General features: G+C 41.1%; 1 protein-coding gene across 2 annotated transcripts in view; it reads right to left on the bottom strand.

Annotated features, from left to right (window-relative positions):
* Positions 1–24,333, bottom strand: part of KLF12 (Kruppel like factor 12) — a 188,701-nt gene that overhangs the window by 5,953 nt on the left and 158,415 nt on the right. For both annotated transcript variants that reach the window (XM_031057072.1, XM_005421126.2), the window contains one exon: positions 12,208–12,365. In XM_031057072.1, the coding sequence (XP_030912932.1) occupies positions 12,208–12,365 (158 nt within the window). The remainder of the gene's footprint in view (positions 1–12,207; positions 12,366–24,333) is intronic.

The raw sequence follows: 24,333 nt of genomic DNA, 5'->3' as shown, positions 1-24,333 counted from the left end.
CTGCATTTCTCTTAAAACAGCCACATTATCTGTGCATGCTCAAATGCTAGGAAAAAAATTCCTTCATATACTAATTCTTAACCTGTTTTTTGGTGTCATCCCAGACATGAAGACTAACCACTGAGTTTGTCAAAACCAGAAGACCCAAGATTTCAAATGACAGAGAAAGGACCAGCAGGAGCAGAATTGCTACAAGCTGAGAAGCTGGTGTCAGCTATCCCACACCAGCTTTGCCTGATGAGAGCTTGAGCACTCATGGCTAAACCCTCAGTGCAACCAACAGAGAAGAGGTGGGCCTCAGCAGGGCAACCCAAAGAGCAGTGTGCGAGGAGGTGGACAAAACTGGAAGAACTTAATTGCAGTGCATATATATATCTCTATCTATCTATCTATCTATCTATCTATCTATCTATCTATCTATCTGCATTTCAAGACTGGATTGCAGTGGAGCTGAAATCAAACACTCAACCATTCTGACTCAGACACTTCTGTCTCCGTGCGAGCACTTGAGTTTAAGTGTTTAAGAAACTCTTGGCCTAAAGTATGGGCACATTTTGACTCCTCGTGCACCCAGACACTCAAATTCTCATTCAGCTTTAAGGAGCAAATGCAGGCTGTGTGAGGTTTGCCTGGGGTGGTGGAAACACAGGAATGAAGAAGTCAAAACAGTAGACAGTTTTGGGAAATTGGAAGCAAGAAGAGCTGCAGAAAGAGACTAAAAACATGTTGCAATTAGGAAGAAGAGAAAAGGAAAATGGTAAGAAGATAGAATCCTGTTAGTTCAACATTCTGAATCTGTGAAGCTTTAAAGAACCTATCAATTTAAAAACAGATGCCTGAAGCTGTGAACATTTGCTAACCCTTTAGTTTTGCATGTGCCTTTGTGAGCTCTATTGTTTTGTCCTGAAACCTGACAAAAAATATCCCAACCAGAGAAATGCTGATACTATTTTGCAGCTTTGTCCTGCAATACATGGATAGTGAACAGTACACCACAACAGCCATTTACATAGATCAAGCAGGACCCTGGAGCATGAAAAAGTATTTCCAGACAGTTCTCTGTAGAAAATGAGTATTTTCTATTATTTGGGGGAGTTAATTACCAAGTTGTGAAGGGATGAGTCAATGCTCCAAATGGGAATAGTCATTTCTCAATCTTCTATTAACACGACATCTATTTCTAAGAGCCCTCCAAAACCATGCCTTTTGTAGTCCAGATGCGACAAACCAAATTAGTTTAATTACTTTTACCATATTATTGTTCCTAACCTACCATGACTCCTCTCACTTAGGCACTTAGGAACATGGTTACAACTGCTGCTCATTAAATCCTCCAAAACTCTTCAAGTGTTGAATTAATAATGCTGAATAATGACCACTGTTCAGCCACTTCAAAATTTTCCACCCTTCACACAGCCCAACATCTGTCTTCCCGTATCTTTATTCATGTACCCTGACATCTGGAAGACCACTCAGGGAAATAAATCTCATGAACTTTTACTTTATAACCTGATGACATTCACATATTCCTTATTAAAAAAACTCTGTGTCGGTACCAGCCCAAGACATGCCATGTGACAGACAACAGAACGAGGGTCTGTTTTGTGCCATGCAGAATTTCCCACGTGGGATGTTCCTCAGCAGTTATCTTCTGCCCATCAACTAGCTGGTATCAACAGTATTTGATGCCAGACCAGATGTTTCAAAGACAGACACCACAAAACCACCATGTAAATAGTTATGGGTTATTCTGCCAGCAGGGAAACTGTTCTGGAACTCCAGGAAACAGAGCTGGGCTTATATTCATTCCTTAGGCAAGGAACCTTATTTACTGCAACTGCAGATGCACCATGTACTCCCTCTGCCCATTTGCAGTTCCTCTCATTTGTGTATTATTTAAGTTTCATTTATCCAACAGTTTAGCAGGCTCTTGGCAACCATGAGGTAACACTGCCTACTACCATGACAGAAAATATCCCAGTGCTCAAGCTGTAAACAGTTCTCTTCCTCTGGCATCAACTCCCCTCTCTTTCTGGTATTACAGATAAGTGCCATGTCCCTTCTTATTTATGTCCTCTTCAGATATCCCTATCTATCCATTTTTTCTGCACATGGAATTGTCACCATGACTCTTGAGTTATTATGTCACTTCTCTGCAGCTCCTTCCTGCAGTGGCACGCAGCATTTTGAAATGTTGCTAACACGTTTATTCCAAATAAGAGACAGCAAGGAAATAAACATAGGGGACTGTTCAGGGGCAAAGGTTTAGCAATCTAGTCAGATTTTTTTCTATGTTAAGCTTACATCACCCTGTGAAGGACAAAGTTAGAAAGCACATGGAAACAAAACCTGATGTATAGGTTTGTGTAGTAATTCCAGAAAGCGAGGATAGGGGCATGGAGAAATTGACTGCTTACCCCATTCACAAAATCCAATGGTTTTTAGTGAAATTTGCACAGTTAAATAGGTGGAACATGCCCAGTTCTGCTATATAAATATTTATGCCCCAAGTTTCTACTGCCATTATTTTGGAGAAGTATTCCCCACATAAAAACAGAGTGAGGTCATAAGGATTTAGTCTGAAACAAATTGGAAGAAAATAAATAAGCCAGCAAGCATCCCTCTGCCTATGGCTGATATGCTACATTTTCTAGTCAAAGTGAAAAGCTCTGCAGTTTTGCAGGGTTGAGGACATCTCCTGGTGATTCCTGGTTTGGCTTCTGCTACAGGATGTTATGCAATATATGTAATGTGTAGTATTTATGTCAGCTGTTTTCAGCTCCCATGTAAACACCAGAATTGTTCTGAAGCATACAGGACAGTCCTCAGTGCACCCACACTGACAGGACGCTAGGAGAAGAAATCATACACTGAAAACCACAAATGATGGCTAATTAGATTTTGCATTTCTACTAAAAATAAGAAATTTTAAGCAGAAAGAATCTTTTAACAGCAAAACACTATCTGATAATGAACATCCTCAGGCACTCCCAGAGGAAGAGAGGAGCTTAGCTTTCAGACATGGGGAAAGGGAAAAATGACAATTCTTACATTTTATGTGATATTTTTATTAGTATAATTTTTTAAATGAAAAAATAGAGCACTTATCAAGCACTTTACAACTTTCAAGTGCCTTATAAAGATTTTTCTAAAATGTAATCACTCATAAAAGTCTCTTTTCACAGTAGTACTGTGTAACAAATATCAACTCCATTCTGCAGGTAGGAAAGCCAAACCAGCGAGCATCAGCCTTCCCAAAACTGCTAAGAGTGAACAGCAAGGCTATGACTTACACATTAGGAAACACCTCACTTTCTGCAATGGAAGTGCTAGAACTTAGTTTAAACCCTTTAAAACTTTGAAATATTTTCAATCATTTTGATGCAAAAATCTAATTCAATTATTTACTTAATGCAGTCCCTAATTCACTCTCCCTCTTTGGTGAACAAAGGCAATTTGACTTTTATGTTTCAGTATTGTCAAAATATGCAAATAAAATATCTTTCCAGGAAGAGATTAGTTTCGTATCAGTTGAGCAAGTCTGGCAAAACAATTTCTACAAGCAGAACAGGAACATACTGTGCTGCCTGGGACACGTCTTGAAGTTCAGGTTTTTATTTCTTGTTCTCAGTCTGACTTAGGCAAAGGACAGGGACATGGTTTCTTCACGTGGAAACCAGGAACAAAACAATTTCTTCAGTTCAAATATACAGTGACAACCTCCACTCAAGAAGAAGAGACAGAACTTCATTACACTTTGGCAGCCCTTGAACTCACTATTTACAAACTCCACTTAATTTACAATTATCCATGTGTGATAATTCAGGTGGGAGTCCTTTTCTCACATCAAAACACACAAACACATTTTCATTTCACTGCACTGATGAGCTTTGGTTCTGTTTGCCATCCTGGCCCTTCTTCTCACTCCCTCTGCAAGACCAATCCCTAGTTTGGCAACCCTGCTTCTTTCCTTCCACTACTGCTGTCTCACATGCCACTCTAGGTATACAGCTGCCCCAGTCTGACTACTTAAATACAAATCCCAGCAAAAAGGCCTTTGGGACTAAAAATCACAAAATTCAATTTGCTGTAATTTAAGAAGGCAAACCCACTGTATCAGTCTATGGTCTGTTCTGTAACCACGTGCACAGAAAAATGAGAAAGAGGGGGAATCCAAGCAAATTCCGTATTTTCTCTTTTTGGGGCTTCTGCAGAGACTCTGTCCTAGAATAGGCCCTACTAAGCACTGTGTGAGATGTGAATGAATTAATGCTTGGGGACAAGGATTAGTTACATACATTGCCAAGGGCGCTGCTGATGCAGTATGATAAATTTTGACTCCTGTAAAAATAGAAAAAAGTAAAATGTTTGGAAATGTAAAAGGCCTCTTCCTGTACACCTGAATGCAGGAGCCAGACCAAATCCCAACAGTTCATGAAAAATATAATTTTATTAACCTTCCTGAAATTTGTTTCCTGTATGATGTGGTGTGTATATGTAAGTTTTTAAGTATATCTTAAGTGCATATACATATACACTTAACAGATAACAGGTATCTATTATGGATATATTTGTAGTGAAAGATGACATGGAGTTTTCTTCTTCACAACAGCCATAGCAAATACATGACACTACTGAATTTCCAGTGCTGCGGGAAAAAAACTGAGGTTTTGCTTCTTATAGCAGGCTTCACTCCCTAAAGTACTTGGGAAAGGCGATGCAACAGATCCATACTTCCATCAGCAGCCAAGTGTATGGAGCCAGCAGATCTGCACATTTACTCTCCTTAACTAGGGTGCTGCAGGCTTGGGCTTTAGTCTGGCCTTCCACAAATAAAACAACTTTCCTTCACTGTGGTCTACAACTGCAAGGCAGACACCAAACCAGTCACACTTCCCTACCCATCCACCTTCAATGCTGGTACTGTCTGTCACTCCTCTCAGCACTGTTCCACCATGTTCATCAAGAGAAACACTCATCTTTCTCAGTATGAAACTTAGACCTTCCTTTTGTTTCTTGAAAAAAAACAAAAACCCCAAACCAACAATGAAACATGTCAAAGAAATAATAAAGAAAACCCCAAACAAAAAATAACTAAAAGGCTCCAAGGGATGAGCTTGGTCTTACAGTTTTCCACAACTGATTATCTGGTGTTTGCACTGTGCTAGAAATCAGGCTCAAGCAGAGGATGGGCACTGCTGTGCTGAGCTGTGTATAGAAACAGAGCATTGAAAAAACTCACCTCCCATTTAAGTCAGTTGGAAATGGAATTAAACTTCCCAAAAGAAGATATACTAATTTTTATCACAATACAAATCAGATTAAATATATATAACACTTTAGAAAAATATCAGCTGCAAAAAAAATGCATGAGAGGCACAAGGGGAAAGCTCATTAATGTGACTGAAATACCACTATTTCATATCCTATGTGGAGAAAACACTGAAGTGTAGAAAATAACTCCTCATCCTACACAGGTCTCATCAGATCTTTTTATGTTCCCATGAAACAAGAAGTTTTTTGTAGAATTTACCCATGTTTCTCACCGCTTATCTGCAAAAAAGTGAAAAGTGAAAACACTAATTTTCAGGATCTACCTCTTGTTTGCTTTTATGCACGGAAAAAAAAGAAAGCAGGAAAGAAGAAAACCAGAACAAAACATTTAAAAAAAAGCTTTTATGATGCATACTTGCAGTTTTCAGCCTGCTGCACTCTCAAAGACTGTGTTTCTGATCCAAGGTTGCTCTGACAAGGACAGGATGGGCACGAGCAACTTCAGACACACTTCCCAAAAAACATGGGTTATCACCAGCAGCACATTATTGTTCCCTCTGCTGGGGACTGAGTGGGCTGCAAGAGTTGGAAACCCTGTACTGTGTATTTATTCCTCCAGGTCTGGGTGCAACATCTGGGAAAATGTTTTGGAAGCAGTGGGAGTAAAGACATCTTTCTTGCCTTCATGGCACTTCAGGGCTACACATGGTAGACCACAATCACGCCAGAGACCTCAGATGAACTGCAGTTCTTTGGAGGTAGAGCATTAAGTGCTAAAAGGTTGGCTTAGAGAAAAATCTTATTCTGCATAATGAAATTATCATTATTCCCTCGTGCCACACACAGACAAAACACATATGCACCCCATATTTACAAAGTCAAGGGGCACTGTTGAAAATATTTTTCATAACCTTGAGACTGCAAGTAATCACAGAGGCAATTAGACTCGCTTTCCCATCAAAGTGCCTTGGAATAACCACATGGGCACTCTTCCATATCGGCACAGCATCAGACCTACAATGCGGAGGAATGACTCCCTGTGTGTAAGGTGAATTCAGAGCTTGCAAAACGTGCCAGAAACGAAAACATTTAGCTTTCCACAGAGCAGCTATTGGAAGGGAACTGGATGTACAAGCTCCTTCTGGTATGGACACCTGCCTGTAACTAGCTGGGCTCATACAACAATCTCGCTACATCCAGAGGTTCCCACTTCTGCATCACCTTTCTAGGATGTGGTGGCTTTGGTGAGCCTGCCCTCACACCCCTGGTACACCAGGAGACACCGTGCACGAGGAGACAGCTGCTCTTAAATATACTTCTGTCCTGAAATGTGAAGCCCACCACATCAATGGGAGCAGGCTGAGGTTTCATTTATTAAATAATCAGTTTATCTTCTAAAGAGAAACTGCATGAAGAAAGAGAAGAAAGGACAGAAAGGAAAACTTCTGTGAAATATACTAGTTTTCACATTGGAAAGCTCTACTGTTTATTGAAACTGGCAGTAAATTTTAAACACTAAAAGAAAGTATTTCTTACAAAATAAAAGCATCACCCAACACAAACAGACCCTCCTATTTTACTTAAAGCAAATTAATTTTTAAATTTGCTTTGTTTATTTAAATTCCCAGTTTCTGAAGCAGCATATGAATCTGCTTTTGGAGCTTTTTTCACTTGACAGATTTTCATGGTACAGGAAGAGCTCAGGGACAAGGAGAACACAGGACATGAGAAAGAAAAGCTGGGGTTTTGAAGAGTGAGTCTGGCAGGTAGGTGACAAAGAGGTGTTAGAGACCAAAAATCTACACAGTTCAAGTAAAATCCAGACAGATTATTTAAAAAATGTTGCTTCTTCACAATATTTGTATAAAGAAGGGATTACAAATCTGTAAATATCTCTCTGGAACTTATAGTCAGCAAAAGGCATTAAACAGACCTTAAAAAAACAGGTAATGAATGGAGTTTTAAAACCTACAGAACAAAAATAGCTTTTTTGGTGCCTCTGAGTTTTTAAGTCCACTCTGAAAGCGCTCAAAGGAAAATGTGAACAAAGACTAATGACAGGGGCCCTTTCATATTAAAATAATATATGGAGCAACAGTGAGTGAGAGGAATGCAATGTTTGAAAAAGCACAGACTAAATAAAACACCCATGTACTCACTAGTTCTCTCTCTTCTAGGGTGGTGTCTCAACACAGCTACAAAGGAACATCTTGGGGAGGGAATGCTGTCATTTTCTCAGGTACAAATCTGTACTTCTGAGATGCTTACTGTCTCCACGTAAAACTGCTGAAGACCCCTTGACACTGACAAATAGGCTTCATTACGTCTGTGGCAAAGGTATTTGCTCTCATCTCTCAGGAATGATATAGGCGTTGATCAAGGACAAAGCACCAAAACCTAAAACAATTCACTTGGCCTGGGGGCTATATTCAGCCTGGCTCTGCAAGAGCCTGACAGAGCAGCCCCTCTACTGCAGCAGCAGCACTGAGAAGGGTGACTGAGACCCAGCGCTGGCTGGGGCAGGACAAAGAGCAGCAGTTGCAGCCCAGTATCTGAGTCCCATGAAAGTGCTCTGGTTACAGATCTTGGCCTCCTCCACTCCTCCATGCCTGTGGATATATGGTGCCTATACCCATGGATTAAATCCATTCCCACTTCATGCTGCCTGGAAAGTCCCAGGCTTTTGCAGCTGCTGACCCCACAAAGCCGCACTGTCATGTTCTTCCAGAAATTTTTAACTAACAACTGAAATAAGGTTGCACAGAAATACAGAATGCTGATTACTACTACAGTAAATGAAAATCCTGTGGAGGTGAGAGAGGGAACAAATCTCTAGTGTTTCAGATGCTAAAATTATGTCCCACATTACCTCAAAGCAGGCATCTTCTTTTTTTGCTGACTTCTCCAGGATAATTCATACAATGTTTTACACTCCTTAGGCTTCTCCATGTGCTAAGGGGGTAGCCATGATGAACAAGAACTGAATTTAACCATGAGCAACTTCAGATGTTTAGGTGTTCATACAGTGGAAATAACCAGTATTACTCAGTCTGTAGGACTCAGATGTCCTATTGGAAGCGTCAATGGCAACTTTAGTACTGCTTAAAAGGACTGAAATAGCCACTACAGACCATAAAATAGCATTCTGACTTGTTTTCTTCTCCAACTTCAAAGTAAAACCGGCAAAGTGAAGATGGTGAGTCCCACCAGGGCTGCACAGGTGCACACCCCTTGGAAACAGTATTTACACTCTCCCCATTCCTGGGGCCAGCACCAGCACCTGTGCAACACAGGTGAACACAAACTAGGAACGCAACCCACGGCTGCTGGTTTTCCCATTTTTAAAGACTATTCCTTTGTGGAGTCACACATCAGTAATTTTCTTTAAGTTCATTGAAGCAGAAACTAGCTCAATGGAAGTCCAGTGAGCCAATTTCTCACAGTTTCTCCTTGCAGAAAGCGTTGATAAACCTGAGCTGCGAGATTGCCTATGAGCCCTGAAGGCGCTCCATCACACCTGATACCTCCCGATAGCTTTATTTGATGATCTGGCAAAACAAAAACAAGAAGCTGATACTAGAAAGAGAAATTTAATACCGGTGCTTGTGCTTTATGCAATGCTTTATCTATCAGAGGTTTCACTTGCAGCTTTCCCAGTCGGAGAGACAATACATAATTCAAGTCCGCCCCCCAGTGGACTCCCTGCCCACACCACTACACCACGTTTTAAGGACACTGGTGGCAAGTATTGAGGAACTAGATGACAGCATACTTAAAAAACCTAGGAGTTACTCCAAGAGAATTAAATTCAACTGTTACCATCTATAATATTCTGTTTCTGGTCTCCATTAGGATGAAAGGAAGTATACCTTCCAACCAACAAATCTGTTCATCCTATCATAACACCACATTGTTTTTCCTCCTGAGTCTAAACTACCATGAATGTTTCAGGGGCTATGCATACAAAAAAATGTAGTTTGGTAAAGATCTTTAAGATCATCAAGTAAATGAAAAATAAAAAGTTCTCAAGCACATACTGCTTAGGTAAACAACTGTCAGCAAGATCAGCCTGCCTAAAAAAAAAAGGTACAGATTATGCAATGCTGAGTTTCTGTGATCTTTTCTCAGAAAGTTTCCTACTGAAACTTGCTCACTCTTGCGTGCATAGCTGTCATACTTCATTTATACTTATCCAAAACTGCACTAATTACTGTGGGTCATACGTGAATAATTAACTTGTTTTGCCTGAAGCAAAAGTAAAGGCCAAGATAAAAAATGCGAGATGAGATTAGTACATGGCCAAGTACAAGATGAGTATGCTCATGGCCAAGGCTACATGTAAGTCTGAATATACCAACTTCTCACCAAGACCTCTGAAGTGTCCTGTAAAACACTTTTAATTTTAACAGCATGACGCAGGTTTTCTCACTGGATCCACTGGCTAAATTCAGCACTGACCATTTTTTCTAGACTACACTTCTTTCATCAAGCCTGCTGCAATATCACTATAAAGCAGTTAGTTATCAGCTGACTATTTAATGAAGGTTTTGGATTCGATGTTATTTTTCTTTTTTCCTGAAGTAATAACCAGCTACCAGTATGACTACAGAACAGTTCAGGCAGCCGTATGTTGGCGTGGGAATTTGTTTCAGTCAACTCACAGTCTGGCAGGTATCCGGGCTTCCTCTGTGCTCAGCAGTGAAGGAGAAGCACCTCTGCAAGCCAATCTCTGGGTATACCTGAGGAGGGAATAACATGCCCCAGAGGTGCCAATCCCTCTTCTCTGACTACCCAGAGATCCCAGACAGATAGCAAAGCCTTGACACCAGCTGCCAAGGAACCACGGCTGGGGACATGGATCCTATGATTACAGCAGGTAGACAAACTCCTTTTGTGCTAGTGGAGAGCTACATATGCTTAAACTGGGATTTACCCACATCCTCTCAAGCTTTCAGTGCCTACTTCTGAGCAGCCTACGTGCACAGCCTGAGATGCAATGGTGTTGACTACCTAACAGTGACTGGGGTGCATTACCTGCAAGCACCTGTCTGCCCCACGAGATCACTGACAAATCACAGATGTCCAACAAATGTAATTCTCAGTGTTTTAAAATGTCACAGCAGAGAAGAGCCTCTTCTGTTTCTGGGCTGCCTTGGGTGTGACATTTCTGAGGTTGTCCACAGCTAGTTTCGTAACTCACATGATGATTGCTTATACTCCTGGGCTGGTCGCCAGTCTGGCAGGATAGAGAAGAGTGACTTCCCTGTGGTGTAAGCAGATAAATTGTATTTTTGTTTCAAACCAAACCCTCTATGGCTCTTCTCTGCTGGGCTCTCTGTCTTTGAATCTGTTACAGCTGTGTAATGCTCAAAGGGTGATACAGGCAAGAAATGAAACAACATGTAAATACAGCAGGGAGAAGGAAAATGACAGAGTAGGGTTAGACTGGGATAAAAGAGATAAAACAAGAATGACAGAAAATGGTGACAGGGTAAGGATATATAAAAGATATTCCAAGAGTAGGGATGAAAGACCACATTTAAGATGGGAAAGAAGAGGGATGACGAAAAAAGAATTAAGACAGGACATGACAAATAATGAGAGAGCAGAAGGCTTGTCTTAATGGGAAGATATGAAGAAACCAGGAAAACTGGGCTGGAAGGAAATGTAATGAAATTTCCAGATCTCCAGAATATTTCTGTTATTTAAGGAAGGGACTCGTACCTTATAGAAATTGCTTTAGTATGGGGGATATGAGGATAGAGCCTTGTTCCATCCTCCTCTCAACAAAAGTCCTACTGGCCAAAGACATACTGGAAAAAGTGATGGAGATGCGGCCTCAATTGAAATGGAGAAGCCTCCACTTTATTTTCTAAAACAGTATGTCATACTCTTTAGAGTACATCAGATCACAGAAAGCACCAGCAGACTCTCAGCAAAGAACAACATTGTCCTATACACTGAATAAACACCATCTTTCCTCCGAGGAGTTACAGGAATGCTGAAGTCCATTAAGAGCAGAGAGATCAATAAATTTAATTTAAGCAAACCAGCATCAGAGTAAGGAATAGCACTGAGGCTCAGAGTGTTCTTTTCACTGCCTTTCCAGCCATCCAATCAATCCCCTTTTAGACTTGCTCTTGGTAACTTCAAATTGCTGCTCCTGAGTTTATCCACAATAAAATTACAACTATTACACATCACTGCTTCCACTACCCTTACATGCCTGTCATACAGATTAGTAACAGCCCATAAAGTTAATAAGGACACCAGGTATGGACTGAGTGTTAAGTATGGTCACCCCTGAATGGGGCCCAGCTCCTCTAAGCATCTCTCTTGCATCTCTGCTGTAGGGATCTAGTGTGACCGATTCTCATACAGTGATGACTTCCCTCTCCAGTATGGGATAGGTGCCTCTGAAAGCCTCCAAAAAGACATATTGAGGACATGAGTTTACCCTTGAATTGAACTGAAGGATTTCAGGAGCTCCTGGCATCCAAAGGCTACATCTGTAAAAGCAAGTAGTTTCAAAAGAAACAGGTCTGTAGAGTGAAAAAATGTTGCTGAAGATTCATGACCACACTATATGCTCTTGAGTGCTTTCTCTTGACTAGCTCTGGTTGGTCCCAAGCAATGATCACACTTTGTTTGTTGAAGCAAGTATGTCCCCAGAGGCCACTTTTCTGTTGAGTTTCATCTGAGAAGAGTCTGGTTGGTGCTGCCACCAGTTCTTGTGCTGCCAAGAGGGGATGACAGGGAAGCTCCATTCAAAAGAACACTCCTGATCTGCATCAGAATGCCAGTGCACTCACAGACATCTCTGTTATTCAGGTACAGGCCTTTGGCTCTAAGTGTAGGATGACAAGCTCATTATGCCCTAAACTGGACAGAAAGGCACCTGCTTGTCTTAACCACAGTGCCAGCAAATCTCACCTGTGTGCGTTCTCCGGTGAGCCTTCAGGTGGGAGCTTTTTGTGTATACTTTGTTGCATCCCTCAAAGTCACACCGATGGATGCGCCGCTTCCGGGAGTCTGGAGACTCAGACCTCCTCTGACGCCTTGTGCTCTCAATACTGAACGGTGAAATTGAACTGAAAAACAGAACAGAAGCAAAAAGTGAAGCAAGGCCATAGTGTACAGCCTGGGCCCTAAAAAATCAGCTGTAAAAGAAGTGACTGTGCTAGAAGGGATGTAAAAAATGAATTATCTATTTCCCTTTCAACATTTTGACACAATTAGTGCTTGAACTAGAGCATATTCTGCAATATGAAATAACTGAAGTTTTGATTTAGAAGTGCTTATTGCCCAAAAAAACCCACCATGATACTTGAAATACTGCTCCAATAATGAAGCAGTCTGACTTTATCTGAGCTCTATGTCTATTAGACATGTGTCCAGGTACAAGCTCACTGAACTGTTTTCTAAACAAGTTTATATATAGCCTCCATAACTTCTCTTTGACAAGTTTAAATAGATAAAAAGCCTGAAACCTTTTATGAAAAAGTGTTTCCAGTACCCAGATCTGAACTGTGGATCCTCACATTAGGCCCAACACCTGTTGTTTGCTTGAATACAGACTGCTAACAGATCCAGACCAGCCTGCAGCAGCGATTTTTCCATTTTCTCATTTAGCAGTTCTCAATCTATCACGTGCAAGCCAATAAAATTTATTTTCTTTCAGACCACTGATAAATGAAGTTGAAGAACAAGGCCGGAGAACAATCCCCACAGAAACACATAAATGCTTATCAAAGTTACTCCATTTACAGCAATGTCCTACGGCCTATCAGTTACCCTAATTTTAAGCAATTAAAATACAGCATTGAAGTAATGTTGTGTTAGTGTCTAAGTACAGTGTGTGCTGGACCTATTACTTGAAAAAAGCTTTGCTACCGCAATGCATTTGGCTTGGTTAGATAAATGATTATCAAGTTGGAAGGCCGTGATTCAAACCCTCATTGACTGCCAGTAATCATACCACCCATCCATAAATCATTATTAACTGATCATCCTATCAACCTCACTATGATTATATTGCACAGCAACCACCATCACCCACAGCTACAGCAGCCTGTTTAGTTAAGTACTGGAACAACCCTGCCCTTCATCAGGTTTCTGGGGCTTCCCAGGTTTATTGACATTCAGGGTAAATGGGCTACAGACTCATTAGCCTGCTCTTTTAGACTCTTAAGATCAAACTGAACGCAAAGGATGAACCTTTGGGGATCTGTGATACTAAGGCAGGCATTTGAAAGGAGCACTGATGTTGATGCATCTGCTGGGAAGCACCTCTGTTAACACTGACCTGCAAGCTCCTGTCAGAGGAGCTCCTGCACAGCTGTAGCTGTTATGGCACACACTGAACTCCTGGAGCTTTCCAGAACTTGCTGAGGACTACTCATATGGGATTAAAAGTTGGTGTAAAGCATCTCACACCATTAGCACATGATTTCACTGATGTTCTAATTCTCTGCATACAAATCTCTAAGCCTTGAATTAGTGGTAGTCCAAATTACGCAGTTTTATTTTTGTTTAAATATTTTCACAGTAGAATCCTAATTTGAAGCACTAGTGGGGAAAAAAAGTACTTTCTTTATGAACAGTACTCTTTTAACACATATTCATATTTTACCTGCAGGCAAGAGATTCTCCAGATTAATTATTTTTGCCTATAATATGATGCATGTAAGCAGATGTGCAGAGAATTCCTGGAATGGAGACAGAAGTGGACAGAGAGCTGTAGTAACAACATTAGCTGGCAAAAGTTGTCCCCGAGAGAGTAAGAAACATTAGCACTTTAACTATATGACTGGAATACAGATATGTCTAGCTCTCACAGAAATGACTTATGAATTGCATTTAAGCAATTGTTCTGAATCTCAGAACAAATAAAAGTCTTGGGTTAGACAATTCACTGAGAATGGCTTCACTACTCCAATAGGGTTTTCTTTTTTTTTTTAAACATCCCACCAGCTGAAATAAAAGCAAACTTGTAAATCAAATGTTAAAGCTCAATACCGAACATACAAAATCCAGTGCTCAAAACTAGGAAATCCTGATCTTTAAAAGTAAGTATTTGTGAATCTTTTTTCTGCAAGCAACTTATGAGCTGTCTTAAAACCCTATTTTGTAACAGAGTGTTCAGATCCTGGATAGTACAGCTCATTTAAATAGGAGGAGGATCAAGTTTAAAATGCTGCTGCAATTTCCAGCCCCGAGACAAACTGAACCTTGAGAAGAGTCAGTGCCTCATAAAAAGCTTTTTGTCACATATGAGAAAGTGATCTCACTGCTGGGAACCACTCTGTGCTTTTCCGGATATTTATACAGAAGAGGAGGGCACAGAGCAGTGCCATGAAGGTGGCACACGATCAATGCTGCTGCTTTTTAACTGGATTGCTCCCTCTTTCAAAGAAGTGTAGCACCCTACTTATCCCACAGGAGGGAAAATAACTGAGTAAGCCACAGAAGGTGATGAATATTGTCACCATCCCCTGAGAGCCTCACAGTCATCGCTTGCTCAGCACAGCAAGGAGAAAAGCTCTTGTCAGCTAGAACAAGCAAATGTCACCTCACGCCTTCCCCTCGCAGCCCTGCAGCTTAAATGAGAAACTAACCAGCAGAGGAGACTCACATGGCAAGTGAGAGCATATGTCCAAGGTGGTTTTCCTCTGCTGCTTGAACTCCTGTGGCATAGGGGGACCTCCAGTGCAGACATGTTCAATGGTGGAAAAAGAGCCAGAATCTACCTGACACCACCAGCTTGGTTTTAGCCTTGCAAAAGCTCTGTGATTTTAAATGGGGATATCATGAAAGACCCTAAAAAAAGCACAAAGTGCTTTTTTGAGCTTCCTCAGGTTAGTCCCTCTCACAGAAACTTCCAGATGATTTGCTGATGTTCTTTCCCTTTGACATGCAAACAGCAAAGGGACATGTTCTTCTTTCTCCAGCAATTTCCATAAAATACCCTCACTGGTCAGACAGACAGAAGTCCTCAAAACCACATTTTGTGCCTTTTGAAGGCCACAGGGGCTGTGCCAGGTGTCTCTGGTCAGGACAGGGTTCCCAAACCTACTTTTTGATGGCACCATGGTAGACGAAGACTTTGGAATGGATGTATCAGGGAATTCACAATTTTTTCCACTAACTTACTTTTCCTTTTGGTTTAAAAGTCTATTAAAAAAAAAAAAAGAAAAAACACCATAAAAAGACTACAATGCCCCTCTTCCCCCCAACCAAAACCCAAACAAACCATATTGTAGCAGCCTATTTCAAATTTAAGTGTCCCCCCCCCAGTGACTGCACAGAGGGAAAACTTAGAAACCTGTCATCAGCCAAGAGCTACCAGGGTACCCGGAGGAGGAGCTGCCAATTCTTCCGTTAATGACCACAATCTCTGGCAGCCTTTAAGGCTCAAGGTGGGCTTTTGCAGTACGCCTGATGCCACACTTAACAGCTCAGCAGGATGTATTAAATTACTGCTGAAACATGAAGTTTGAAAGATAAATTAACAAAGAAGAAAACTGGGTTCTGACCAGTCAGCTTGATGTTTATTTATTTGCAGCTCGTTATTTCTAAAATCAGTGTAATTTCTATGTTAGTGTAGAAATTGTTACACCTAATGGGAATCCTGGGAGACTGCAGGCTGCCTCCATGAGCCACTGCAACACCTGCAGTCAGTACAGTTCATAGGATGAAATAAATAAAACCAATGCGAGCATTTAGGATGATTTACAAAAATTCAGCCGCATTACTTCCAGTCAGAAGTGAAAACATGCATCTTTGCAACACACACATGGCCAAGTTCTTGTCTCTCTGATACAAAGAAGTCTGCAAAACCTAACACCGACTGGAGCTTCACCACTAGATGGCCATCAAGTTCTGCTGAACGTAATCTGCACTGCATGAGATGTGGATCATAACAAACCTGGTTGCAGGATTATTTTTCCTTTCTATGAATGCTGCCCATGACTTCCTAGATGTTTTGCCTCTGTTCTGTGTGGACAGTGAAGAGCCCTTGGCACAGGCAGTAAAACTGCTAAAAACCACATGCAATGGGTGTCTTTATACTGATCTTGTGTTTTCTGAGCAATACACCAAGCAGAGCTGCCTGGGGAACACAGTTTGTTTATTAAAGCCTTGAACTGTGCTCAGTCTCGTGACACACCACAAGTCCCTGCACACTGGCTGCTCCCCACTCACAGTGTGCTCAAGTGCACTCACCCTGTGGCAAACACCCAGGGTTACCTTTGGCCACCCAAGCACGAGCTCCTGAGTGCTGGCATCCCAGTGAGACAGCCAAGGGCTGGGTGACATGGCCAGTGAGGAGCGAGGGACGTGCAGCAAGCCACGCTTCGCTCTTTGCTCTACAAACCCAAACAGTGTCCCAGTGTTGTGTCCTCATCCTTGTGATTACCATTTTTACTCCTCCTTGGCCCCTCCACTATGAGCTCAGACTCTTTGGCAACACATCCCGCCTGCCTCCAAAGTCCTCATGGAAAACACATTGATCCAGGGTTAACAGGTCAAACCAGTTTGTACCCAACATCCCTGTCATCTCACCTAAGTCCCTCCTGTACAGCAATCAGGCAGCACTACCTTCTCTAGCTGGTCCTGTAGTTAATTGAGACACTTGTGATTGCACCCTAATAACAGTCTGTGGCTGCTAAAAGGAGATGCTCTCTTCCCTTTGGGGTGGGACCCAGGATGTATGAGCCACGTCCCCCAGCTCTGGCTACTATGGGAAGAAGAACCAGTTGGGGCTCAGGCATGAGCAGCATCTGCTCAGCCTGGATGAGGGGCTCAGCCCATGTAACACCAGTTGCGGTCCTCTTGTGCTTCTCAGCCCCTGGGCTCTGAGCACAGGATTTGGCTGAGATGGCACATCAGGACAGTCCCACTCCAGCTGCTTTCTGTTGTGTTGGCACTGGCACATGCCTGATTCTGCAGCAAGCCAGTGCAGGACCCACAGTAACGAGGAGAAAATTCTGCCAAAAAAAATCCAAGAAGCTTTTGGTAGCTTGACTCCCCAAGCAGAAGAGTGTGCCAGGTACCTGCACTGACATATGGCAGAGGATGGGAAGCTATGGCCGTGGGTTAGGGAGTGTCACCACTCCTTTTAGTGGCAACCAGCTGTGATTACCACAGCTTCCATGTAAATTTAGAATACGTGTGAAGACATCAAGGATGTGGACATAAGCAATCAACATCAGGAACAACTGGAAAATCCAGCTTTTGTTCCAAAGGAAGTTGCTTCCTGTAATATTTGAGTATAATAAAACACATAGAAAAATAACCACATAAACAGATAAACTGAAAACAAAAACTGGGAGATATGACCACATTGAATAACTATGAGCTGATGATGTGCTTTGGCAATACATGATAGAAGCACTCATATCCCACCCTCAGTTCAATTTTGGACATTCAGATATTTACAGGTTTTATGTTTTTAAGGGAAAAACATGTCACTATACAATACTCAAATATTCAAATAATGTATAAATTTAGCAATGTGAATCTTTATGAGACATGCAAAGCTTCTGGGTCAGCCTGTAAGTTATAGTAATTAAAAGTGCAGGCAAATTAAATAAAAGCAGAAAACTAGAGTACTACATGCCTGCATTCAGATGGTAATAAGCAGTTGAAGAAAATCCTTGGATCTCTAGCATTTGTTCAGTGCTCAAAGGGAACCAGGGCTGCAAAAAGAAGCATCATGGGTTTTGGCTGCTTAACATTTATAGAAGCTAGAGCTGTTAAGTGACTAGCTATAGACATAATGTTTTTAAATCCCAGCCTTTGGATTCAGCGTGGGATGGCACTCCCTGGGCACACTGAACAGCAGGCTTACACACCTCCACAGCAGCTGTCAGTCCTCCTTTGGCCCTCAGGGCAGCTGCCCACCAAGAACCCTCAGAAGCAGGGATGACCACAGTCCCAACACCTTTGCTTGGCTCCTCTGGCACTTTTCTGAAAGAACACACCCAGAGTAGCCCACCAGTCATTTGTGGAGGTGATGTCACTTAAGACAAAGTATCTTCTATTAAGACCCTAAGTTTCACACGCTAACAGACATGTGAGTACTCTGTGCCTTTTTGAAAAGTGGCTTTGAATAACATTTCCCAGATTCCAACTCTCAATTACTTTATTTTGTAGCACTTTTTCACATAATGTAATTCCATTTTCTGGTAGGCCATGTAATATATTACCATCCCACTCAGGATAGTGGTAACACTACACACTACACCATGAAAAAATATGACATGGATTTTACTTCTCATTACAATTTATAAAACTCCTTCTAGTATCCAGATGCCAAAACCCTACTATACAAAAACAAAGTAGGTTTTTTTTGCTATAAAATGCTTAAATATCAGTGCCATCTCCTGATAAAAATCTTCACTCAAATATTTATTTTAAAAAAATTACAAAGTTGCTTCGGTCCCCTGTTCATAAACAGATGCACATGTATATATACACATGTATTTTTTCTCCTCTTTGATTCTTAGATCCTATTTAATGTTTCATGAAAGGCAAACAGCTGTGTTAGGAATGTTAGACATTATAACATATCAAGCAGTACTTAAGGCAATCATAAAAGGAAAATATGTGCTACTCTTTTATTAGCAGCAGTTACTTCAATCACTGTACTTTAAGGTGATGTTATACTTGAAATTATAACCTTTTTGTCAAGAAAGAAAGGAGGAATTTGGCAGCATACACAAACAGCACACATATGAAATGGGAAAATTACATGGATAAACAAGACAGAGATAAAAGAAGATTTGAATACATTTGGTTCAGAAAGTGCTTGAGCTGGAGCTGGAGTGAAGCTGCACAAGGAGCAGATGGGTGGATGGGAGAAGGAGCACAGAGGTTTCTCCTTTTATGCTGTGAACTAGATGTCCACCACTGGCTGCTGCCAGAGGCAATACCCTGGCAAAGAGCATCCTCTGCTCCAGCTCCATATGGCCATTCCCATCCATGCTGTTATATTCCTGACCTGGGCAGTCAGCAAGTAAAACACCCTGCACATCTTTGACCTTATCTGCAGCATTTACTGTTGAGACCAGGTACTTGAACTGCCTTGCAAAACCTGAGCGTGCCACAACATTGCTCTGGCTGGAGTGGAACTATACACAGAACAAACTTCTGGCAAAAGGAAAGAACTTTGGGGCCTACTAAGAAAAGCACTAATGTAAACCACAGCATACCTTACCAAAACTACTCATCACTTCTGCTACCAGCTGCGTTAAGCTGAGACATGAGACATTTGTTTGATCTTTCTGATCTATATTCGTGCTGTGGGATCCAGGAGCACTTTCCAGCTCTTAGGATTTGGTGTTCTGAGGTGCATTCCAGCTCCACAGTGGGCTGAGACCCAAATACACACCCTATTCTCCTCTTTCATGCTGCTTCTCTCTTCTGGCTTTCTAAGGAAAGGATTCTGGGCCAGAAAGCATCTCTGACATGCTGCAGCACACCCCCCAGATCTGGTGACTGGAGGACTGTAAAGCACTTCTGACAGAGAAAATCCACAAATCAAATCTATGATGAACTCTGAAAGGAAAAAAACCCACCAACACTTTTCCATCTATTTTACACTTATTAACCCACAAAGTTTTACCCTAGAGAGCTACTGTGTAAAAAAGCAAAGGAATGACATGCTAACTACCTTGCACCTAGGCATTGCCTGCATTACTAAATTGTTTATTCCTGGTTTTGGGACAATTTATGGCTGTATGATAGCTTGCACTCCTACATCCAGCAGCAGCCAAACCTGGGCAACAGCGACTCCCACATCAGCCCTAGTGAATTACTGAGATGCTCCTTAACAAGGATGAATTTCATGTTTCTCCTAACAGGCTAGAACATACAGAGTTTGTTTCCACCTGCAAAGGTTTTAGAAACACTTGACAGGAAGGCTGTTATGTTTTACACACAGCATTAACATTTTCAGTAATATTAAACATAATTCTGTTTCACTGCTCTGCCCTTTCCTTGGTTTGGACAGATGGACTCAAATGAGACACTTGTCCTTAGATTTTCTCAGAGATTCTGAGGTGACACATGACAGCGGTTTACATACGTTTAAAAGTATTTTTCTAACATGTGCATGTTACAGAGGATGCACATCTGCAATATTGACCCTTCCAGCTCATCAGGATGGTTGAACAGAGTGCAAAGACTGCTCTGGATGTCTAAGCCCATGTTAACACCTCTTTTTTTAACATGGTGTATTATCATGGAATAAAGACTAACAGAAAAACTCATCTGTGGAGGGAACTATAAATTTTCTGCTGAGCCAGATTCTTCAGAGGTAGACCTAGCTGTTCACAGTCTTGTCCTGTTTAAGGATTAAAATGTTTGAAGACAGAAAAAAAAAACCAAACAAAAAAACCAGCAGAACAGTTTTCTGGGCAGTGAGTTCCAGTGCTCTGCCATGCTCATATTCTAAAGTGAGTTTCTAATGAATGCTTGTTTTTTCTAAATAGTTCCTACAAGGTGTTTACATTCATAAACACATGTATCCACAAATTATAATGGAAGACTACTAAGTGACCATGAGCTACTTCACTTCTCTTAGAAAAACCTCCAAAATTAGCTTACTTTGTTTTAGGCTGATGTTTTTTTCTCAACAGGAGTGAAAATTCATGAAAAAAAGGAAATCTCAAGCAGTGGGGAAACATATCTTCACAATGAACTTGCAAGTGGACTAAAGTGCATGGGCAAGGGTCTGGTTTTGGATCTGAAGACAAAGCATTGTATATCTGCCCGAATGCAGGAATAATTCCTGAAATCCTGTGTGCCACACATGTTTGATGCATGCTAACTCAGGCCTGGGAGCTGAACCTGGTCTAGAAGAGAAAAAGCATCTTATTTTGCCCCCTCCTTTCAGAGCTGACAGAACAGCAGTGATCATTCACTGATCTCCAGCCACACTAACTCTCCCTCCAGACAGAGGCTGCATCAATGCCAAGTCTGTTCTTTCTTTCTTGTTTCCTTCTAAACAGAGCAGAAAATTGGGTAACTGAGCACCTATAGCTCAGCTCTGAGATCAGAGGGTGCTGCTTTTTTCTCTCCTGTTGCTGATTCATACTTTTTCTTCACACTTTTCTGGCAACACATATTACAAACAAGCTTTGTCAATACTGGTAATCTCAGCAGAAAATTATTTAAAAAGGGAAATAAAAAGGACTCTGTTGCAGACATAGGACGAGCTGAAATGTTCATCATGGAAATAAGATGAGTGTGTACATATATGCATGTCTTTCACCTTTGTTCTGGTTATTTGTTCAAAGAGCACAGATCCTCCACTTTCTAGTGCAGGACTCTGAATATTCTACCTTGCTCTCCAGATTTCACTTTCTTCTACTATCTCTAATTCTGATTCTTCACACTGTACACCACAGTTGTCAGTCCCAATGACTGTACAATGACAACTCTTGCCTGTGCATCCACCTCCTCTTGTTGGTCAGAGTAACAAATGTAGTGGTGATAAAAAATTCTCTGTTCTCTATCCTTAGCTGACAAAATTGCCACTAACATCTTGCCAAGTCAGTGATATTAAATGAGGACATTGTTTCCATTGGAACTGAAGATCACGTGAATGACCTTTACTTTCCTCCTGTTCAGAAGGGTTATTACTGATAAGTTAAATATTTGATTACCCTAGATACCTATGTGAAATGCAATTACGGGTGGTCATCTGTCATACTCTGTGTCATCAAGCAGATTTTGTTAACTACTAAATGGTTGACCACACTGAAGTGTACATTTTGGTGTTTATATATATAACTATGTAACGACAGCCTGCCACCCCCAACAGAAAGCCATCTCAGAAGACAAGATTTTTTATGCCCCACAGCCCTTTACAAGCTCCCGTGTGAGAGTATATATTGCCAAGTATTCATCTATAACTGAGATAATGTAACTACCATACCTATTTGATCTGTCTAGGAAAAAAGGTACTAAATAATTTCATTGATTTGGGGGACAAAAAAGTTACTGAGTGCAAGATCATACTTCAGGGATTTGGGTTTCTCTTCCTAAGATACTTTCTAATCAGTAAATTCTGAGATTTATAGTTTTGCTTGTTTTGTTCTTCCAGAGCACCCTCTTGTACTGAAAGAAATTTTTAATAAAAGAACAACAGAAAAACACTCTGTAAATCTAAACTGTATCACTCAAGGGCTCTACAGATTGCGTTACTAAGCATTTTCATTAACAAGGAATCCTGATGTATTTATTTTACACAAGAAGTGAGCTTTTCTGTTCAGTATGCTACCTTGTATCTGGCTTTACAGCCATGCATATCAGTGATGTATTCCTTCATTTGGATTATGAGATCCTTGCCACACCTTCATGGCTGTTTTGTGTTTGCAAAACAAAGTAGAGTGAGGTTCCAGTACATGAACAGAGTACTAATACACTACTGCAATATGAAGAAAACCCACTACCTCTCCTTGCATCTGTGGTTTTCCACACTTATTTATAGCAATAGTCTCACCTGAACCAATGCTCTGGGCTTCACCAGAAAAGGTGAAGGCCAGCCTCTCATAGGACTTCCTCAAGGACTGCCACTTCTTTACTCTTCCTTAATTTCTCCCCTCTTTCCCCAGACTTACCAATTCCCCAGATGGAAACTGTCTCTCTAGAGAATCAAAGGGCCAGGTTTTGTCACTGAGTGTCATAGTTTACAGAGGTAGAAATTTACACAGTTGTAGTTTCTGTATTTGCTAGTATTTGGAAGATTTCTGGTGGCTCCATCTGTACTCTGGATGGAAAGTGTTCCTGAAAGCTGCAGAAACCACTCAGACATACAACTTCTGAGAAAGGGGAACTCATGACTACCATCTATGAGCTGGAAAAGTTACTGCATCTTTTTACTAGCTTTGCACAGACCAGTGAAAGACAAACTTGCATCATGTGGGCAACATTCCTTTTCTTCTCTCTATTCTTCAAATCAACCCAATTTCCACCCAGCAAATAGTCAGTCTGTGGTATGAAGAGCTTTTCCACTTGTAATTAATTATGTCGCAGAGCACTAATGTACTTTTCACACTTTTCTATATCAAAAAGCCAAATTTCAACAATTCCTTGTTTATCATTACACCAGCTCAGCAGCCACAATGACAGCCAGCTTGTACACAGGCCTCCAAGTCTGGCAAAGTTCCCATTCTCTTCAGTGGAGTCAAACATAGGATTTCCCAACAGAAGGAAGAAACCACAGTATTGTTTTCATGAACTGGTCCTCTTAACGCTTCCTCAGCAAGGCAGAATTGCATTCAGACTCTCAAGTCTCATGAGCAAGGCAAGGTTTGATTAAGACAAAAATGTCTTCTGTAAGCAGGCATATGACCATAGTTTATATTTTGTGCTAGGAAACACATCTTTAACACATCTGCTTGTCACAGAAATTGTTCCAGTTGTACTCAGAGTACAAGGACTATTTTTCCTGATAAATACACCATAACACTTTTCCAAGAGCCTTGATTAGGCTGGTAGCCAAGAAACCCCACTCCTCTGGGCTTCACTGGGTCAAGGTAACTTCATGGACTTGCTCTCATGGTCATCCACTTGAAAAACTAGGTGGCCCTCACTATTGGCTATTCCCTGGTCAGGGAAAACGACCAACATCTTTAGGATGACAATAACCTTCTTTAGAAAGGCAAGAACAAAATCCTGATGGCTTTTTGCCATCAAAATAAAGCTCAAGTTTTCACTCTGTGCATGCTCCACCTCTGCTAAAGCAAAAACTGGACTGAGGACTTTGATGTTTATATTCACTATTACTTTGTATGTGAATTTATGCAGGGATTTAAACTGGGTAAGATTTAAATGAAGTTGCCTCTTCAGGTTTTTTGAAATGTAACATAATGCTTTCTGCTGGCAAGCAACATTTCCCCACTGGTAAAAGGGTATATGTCTCCCCTTGGTATGTCAAGTATTCAATTATTTGAGAGAAATGATTCTGCTATTTCCAACAGACATTTTATGTTCTGTTCAGGAAAGGATAAAAACATACAAAGTTGAACAAGTTTTACAACTATCAGATTT

This window comes from Geospiza fortis, unplaced genomic scaffold (assembly GCF_000277835.1).
Source record: "Geospiza fortis unplaced genomic scaffold, GeoFor_1.0 scaffold45, whole genome shotgun sequence".
Classification (NCBI taxonomy): domain Eukaryota; kingdom Metazoa; phylum Chordata; class Aves; order Passeriformes; family Thraupidae; genus Geospiza; species Geospiza fortis.
Note: the sequence above shows the minus strand (reverse complement) of the source record. Positions and strands in the feature narration are given on the sequence as shown.